This window comes from Pteropus alecto, unplaced genomic scaffold (genome assembly GCF_000325575.1).
Source record: "Pteropus alecto unplaced genomic scaffold, ASM32557v1 scaffold139, whole genome shotgun sequence".
Taxonomy (NCBI): domain Eukaryota; kingdom Metazoa; phylum Chordata; class Mammalia; order Chiroptera; family Pteropodidae; genus Pteropus; species Pteropus alecto.
This window is the reverse complement of record NW_006443567.1, coordinates 2,048,041-2,053,837: the sequence shown is the minus strand read 5'-3', so window position 1 is coordinate 2,053,837 and position 5,797 is coordinate 2,048,041. Positions and strand designations below refer to the sequence as shown.

The 5,797-nt window shown below is 55.9% G+C and overlaps 1 protein-coding gene across 1 annotated transcript in view; it reads right to left on the bottom strand.

Moving 5' to 3' along the window:
- Window positions 1-598, bottom strand: part of SOX3 (SRY-box 3) — a 2,532-nt gene extending 1,934 nt beyond the window's left edge. Inside the window, exons 1-2 of the mRNA XM_006924201.2 lie at window positions 485-598; window positions 9-214 (exon numbers count right to left, since the gene is read on the bottom strand). Coding sequence (XP_006924263.2) covers window positions 9-214; window positions 485-598 — 320 coding nt within the window. The remainder of the gene's footprint in view (window positions 1-8; window positions 215-484) is intronic.
- Between the last annotated feature and the right edge of the window lie 5,199 nt (window positions 599-5,797).

The following is a 5,797-nucleotide window of genomic DNA, read 5'->3' as shown; positions in this document are numbered from 1 at the left end:
AGGTGGTGACCGAGGAGGGGGGCAGGGGGTGCGCGAGCAAGATTGAGGGGGTGGGGGCAGAGCGGCGCCCACGGGGTTCAGAAAACAACTTTACATCCCTGTCAGGGCCCACCGGCGCCTGATCCTGGGGCCACCATGCAAAGCTTCCCGCTGTCTGCGCGGAGGTCTTCCGACTGCTTCTGCTGCCAGCACTAGGGACACTGGGCACCGCCAGCTATCCAGGCGGGCTCGGGGACTCCACACGCAACGGAGATGCCCCGGACTGTGGCTCCGAGAAGCTCTTTCTGGAATCTGCCCGTGTCTAGCCCGACCCTTTGACGGAAAGCCGCAGGCTAGCGCGCCCAGGGCTAGCGGGGCTCAAGGATTGGTGCATGGGAGCCAGGCTTCGGGACCGCCCAGCGCACGGGGGCTGTGAGGCTCGGCGGTGGTTGGTGTGAGGGCGAGCAGCCAGCCGCTTGCTACCGGCCGGGGCCCAGTGGCTCACACACGGTGGTGCGGGGAGTGCGGGAGGGGGGCGGCGGAAGGGGTGAACCGGCCTCGACTCTCTCGCTTCAGGCCCCCGCTTAGCGGCCCCTTTTTGTCTCTGCTCTCTGGCCATTTCGGTTTTTCCAGTCCGATGCCCCTGAGGGGGAGGGTCGGGCCCCTTGGAAAATCCGTTTTCATGGCAACACGGAGCCTCTCCAAGTGAAAGAAAAGTTTCTTGGGGAGGGGGGGACGGTGGCCGGAGAGGAGCCGAGGCCGTCCTCGGGGCGAACGGCCGGGTCCCCTCCACTGGCTGCGCACCTGCCAGGACCACTGAGTGCTGCTGTCGCCACGCAGCCGTGCCGCCTCCCCGGGGAGCAGCCTCTGCTAACGGATTTTGTTCTCCTTTTTTGTTTTACAGCCCTCCTGACCCGAGTCTGGAAACTCGGAGCGGGACCCTCATCCGCATGTCGGGTTGTCTGCCAAAGACTAACGGCGCGGGAACCTTGGCTGCGGGGAGAGGGAACCCCGACAATCTCCTCCGCCAGCCCAAGCGAGTAGCACAGTGTTTGAAACTCCCGGAGCCGCCCGAGGCGACGGGTGGGAAGGAGAAACCATGTGGGCAGACGTGGCAGAGACTGAAAAAGAGGTGTCCGTACGGGGTGGGCGCCCCACCCCAGCTTCCTGTGAAGGTGGGGAACCAAAAGAAAGACGTAAATCCTAAGTGTGAAGAAAAAAACTACAAAATCCCAGCCTTTTAGTCCCTCAGTGCTAATGCACGACCAGGCGTTCCTGGACTGCCTGCCTGCAAGCTGGGAGCTTCCCATTTCCTGCATGAATTGCAGGCCAGCCTCCTGTGGAGCAGGTGGACCGCTGGCACCCGAATCCCGGCTCCCAGCCGGCATCATCTCCTGGAAGTTTGTCTCAAAACTCGCCGCTTAAATTTGGGTTCCACCTCGTCTACGTCCTCTTGTTCATCAGGACGGAAGGAAGCAAATGTCCACAATCAAGGGCCACGATCATTTGAACGGGTGTACGGATTTAGGGTTTCAGAGTAAACTATCTGGAATGATTCTGTGTGCGCACACTTAAACTGACACGGAGTGGTAGGCAAGTCTCAGAAAACGGAATGATTCCATAATCCCCACCTGCACCTGTTTTCTTGGCAAGCTGGCTGACAGGCATATTTTCCTAGGCAAAACCACCTTCTCTCAAAGAAGTCACTGTGCAGTAGCCCTGCCCTCCTGCTGCCTTCTCCAGATGCCCCCTTGGGTTCTCTGGGCCTCCAAGGCTGTTGCTAAGTGAAGCGCGGTTTAGGAAACTACCCAACCGACGCGGGGCCTGGCGTCCAGTAGCCTGACAGATGTCAGGATTCTTTCCAAGTTTTAGCACCCAAGTAAGCCGTTGTGGTGACAGCGCCTGGGCTGCATATTTCCCGAAGCAAGGGATGTGGTGCTGGGCCTGCGCTCCTCCGTGCAGCATATTATCTGGGGAACTAGTCACTGCCCCCAGCTGTTTGTCATTTGATCAGTCCTTGCCCGCGGCTTAGATGAGCTCATTTGCACATTACATCCTTCGGCCAGATTCAGGGCAGTCTTGCCAGGATCGGACACCCTCTCCCACACTCCTGGCTTCCCTCTGAGGCGGTGATTAAACCAGTCTCTGTGTCTAGTGGCTCTGGGGTGGTCTGGAAAACACCAAGAGTCATGCCGAATTTCCTTTAAAACATTTCCGAGGAAACGTCCTCAACGCAAACTAGCATTTCAATAGACAAGCAAGGTTACCATTGCGAGCGTGGGGAGATGGGGGAAGGCTGGAAGGAAACCGTTCTCTTGGCCCACCAGCAGTGCAGACGCAGGCACCAGCCGAGAGGCGCGACCTTCGCTGTGGGTCGGGAGAAGTGTCGCGGCAGGTATTACCGCCTGAGAGGCCTCGGTTCCAGCGGGGGCTGCGGGAGGCAAGATGGCCTGCGGAGCAGCAACCCGTGTCTCAGACACGCAAAATGCATCCAGCGAGGAAAGCAGAGGGACACAGCTGGACCCAGGACCAGTCCTTTCCAACCTCTCCGGGAGAAGAGAAAGTGTTTGGCAGCTCTCTCGCACTTCAGGGCCTCCGGGAACCAGTGGGCGGCATACAGAGCCCCGGGCGCTGGGCTGGGAACACCGCCAAGCACCCCTCCCCATTTTCCCCGCCCTCGCAAGAAAGCTCGGGCTCCCTCCGACCCGGGCTGGGCCTGGGGCTCCCAGGACCCAGGGCGCGGCAACAGCGCCGTTTGTTGGCTTCGGTTGGAAACTTCACCCAGAGGCGCCCCTTTCCGTCCTCCAGGAATTGGAGGTCGACCCAACCCTCCAAGAAGAGGCAGCCAGCTTCGCCCTAGGACAGAAGTGGTGCTCATCTTTAGAGGGAGAGTTCTCGCAAAACTCAGGGACCAGGTCCTAGCGTGATTGGCCCGGCGGGCACCGAGTGCGTAGAGCACTCTTACTCTGCCTTCCTCCAGTTTCGAGCCTTGGCAGAAACCAGATGCCCCAAGGGACTCATAGCTGTAAAGTACACTTTTAGCAGTTGTGCCCTAGAGCTACTGGTTGAGAGAGCAAAGCGGAAGAGGCGCTGTCCCACCACTCGCTCGAGGGTGCCGGTGTTGATCCCTCCTCAGCAACTGCTCCTGGGGGGACCGTTTTCAGGGTCTTCTGATCGATTAGGACCCAACCTCTTAGAGAAGATGGCTTTTGCGTGCTGGGTGGGATGGCTGGGTGTGTGTCGGTGTCCGCTCTGGGGGGCCTGAGGCCTGACAATAGGGTGGAGCGATCGCTTTTTTTATGTGCAGTCGAGCACAGCAAGCGGTATGGCTTTGAGGAAGTGCGAAAAACTTATCCGCGCAACCCTCGGAAATGCTTTGCTTTCCAGAAAGAGTGAGGGGGGGGCGGTTCGCTTATCCAAAGGCAGTAATTTCTATTTCTTCCTTGAGAACGTCCCTTGACTATTTACTCTGGTTCCTAGCTGAGATCGTATATTTAGGCCACAGACTGAGGGCCTTGATCAAGAAATCAGAGGCTTGGGTCTGTTGTAGAACCATCTCTTGTAAATAAATGGTCGGAAAGGTACAAATGGGTGAAAGAGACAGTACCTCCTAGTTCCCAGAGCATTCAGTTTGAACTCTTCCCTTTCCCCACTTCTCCTTTCCCACTTCCCCTTCCCCCCTCCCCGCAGCACCGCACCCTCCCTCCTTCCAATGAAACACTTGCTCTTAACAGGTCTGGAGGGAGCTGAAGACCCTAGGCTGTTGGGTGTCGATTGCAAACAATAACCTAGTTGATACTCTCTAAAGAAATGTTACTACGAGCTTCAGAGGTGTGTGGTGACATGGTCCTTGAGGCGCCAAAACGTTTCTGTGGGAGGCACAACTGTATTCTGCTGCACTTTGGTGTAGCTCTTTTTTAGAAGCAAGTTTAAGAATTCTATACACTTGGTTAGTTGAGCTGTACTTGGTTAATACTCTGAAAATCCCCTTGGCCCACCCTTGGCACTTAGGTGCCAAGATTCCTTTCACCCCCCTGGGTATTAAGATATTAATGACCAACTCAGGTGCAGAGCTACCACGAGGAAACTGGCAAACTTTGCTTTCAGCGCCATTTTGCCTATCTCACAATCCCAACACTGCCATTTCCCTGGGGGATGGAAGGCTCTGGCCGGGAACCGGGTCCCATGTCCAGAGGGTCTTCTAGGTGGTGGCCATAGACCTCTTTTGCCTTTCTCCCTCCTCCCCACCCCACCTTCCAACTGTCCGTTCCTGCCTAGCTCCCGGAGCTGCCAAACCTGCACCCCTGCCCTGCGTAGCATCTCCCTGAACCTGGCACCCTACTGCCAGGCCTGCCCTCCCACTGAGCCTGTTGCTTTTTGCACTTTCTTCTGTGGCTGCAAAGGCATGGCCCTCCACCGCAGCGAAGTGGCCTACCAGAAGCCGGCCGGGAAAACAATCTAAAAATCGTTATCAGTAGGTAATATTTGAGTTATTCCACGTCTCCCACGATTCAGACAGCGGGGGGCACAGGTCCACCAGGTCTGGTAGTGCTCCCCGGGGAAGAGCGACTGTAAAATCACGTGACCTCCAGGCGCCTCCAGTATAACCAGGCACGACCATCGGCCCGGGTGCAGGAAGGCTGCTGGGGGGTGGGGAGAGCCTCCTGGAGCAAATTTTAAACAGCAAGGCAACATTTAGCTGTTCTTTTCTCCTCTTTTTTTCTTTCATTCTTTTTCTCCTTTTCATTTTCTTTTAAGAGAGTAGAGAATCATGGAATTCGATGCGCAGAATTTCTGTGTTCTCTTCGCCGGCATTTCTTTTCATTTCACTAAACCTTTGTCATACACCTACTATGTGCTGTTGGGCGCCAGGCACTGGATGAGACTCCCCTCCTTCCCATTCCGCAGCTGAAGGCGGCGGCGGCAGCGACTGGGAAAAGCTCGGGAGGGCTGGGTACTGGTGCGCCGCGGCTCGCGGGGGCCACGCGTGTTCGGAAATGCGCGCGCGCTTTCACTAGCCGCGCCCGCCGCGCGGCGCACGCAGGATGCCAGAGTGCCTGGAGCCCTGGCTGCCGCGCGCCCGGGCACAGTTGTCTGAGTGGCGAGCGAACGAGGCTCTGGGGCCGCTGCTCTCGACCGAGAGCCGGGCGGAGGACGCGGCCCGGGAACAGCTGGTGTGCCGCTGCTTGCCAGGTATGGAGGATGCCCATCCTCAGGCCGACCTTTTCTGCGCGGGCCGGCGGCCAGACGGTTCGACTAAGCGAGGTCTGTGGGGAGGCCTGGCTGCGCTGGCGTTTTGGCGCTTAGGCCGCCGTCACCCCAATTCCATTTCTCTGGAAAGCATCGTGGGGTTACGACCTCAAAGCTTTGCTAATGTGATGTTTGTGTAATTAACACCGCCTCCCATTGTTTCTGAACGTATTTCCTCCCCCAGCACAGCCCAGCTTTCCTTTGAAAAAGAAACGGGAAGAATGTCCCAATAACCCTTTCTAATGGGAAAAAACTGCCCCTTTTGTGGAATGGTTTCTTTACAAAGCCAACAACCAACATTATTTTCTAGTTTCAATGGCTATCCCTTTATGAGTTATATTATTAAAGAAATCTGACACTAATTGTACCGATTTAACTTGTTAATTAGATGCAAATAAACTATTCATTAGTGGTAAAATAAAATAAAACCCGTGTGCCTAGATATGATTCCACGTTCAAAATATTGTAGTGTCTGCATAGCATAGGCATACTGAATTAAGTTCCTAAAAGGTTTCTCCCCAGGATAAATAATTAAAATATATTCTACTTTAATTGACATTATAGAGGA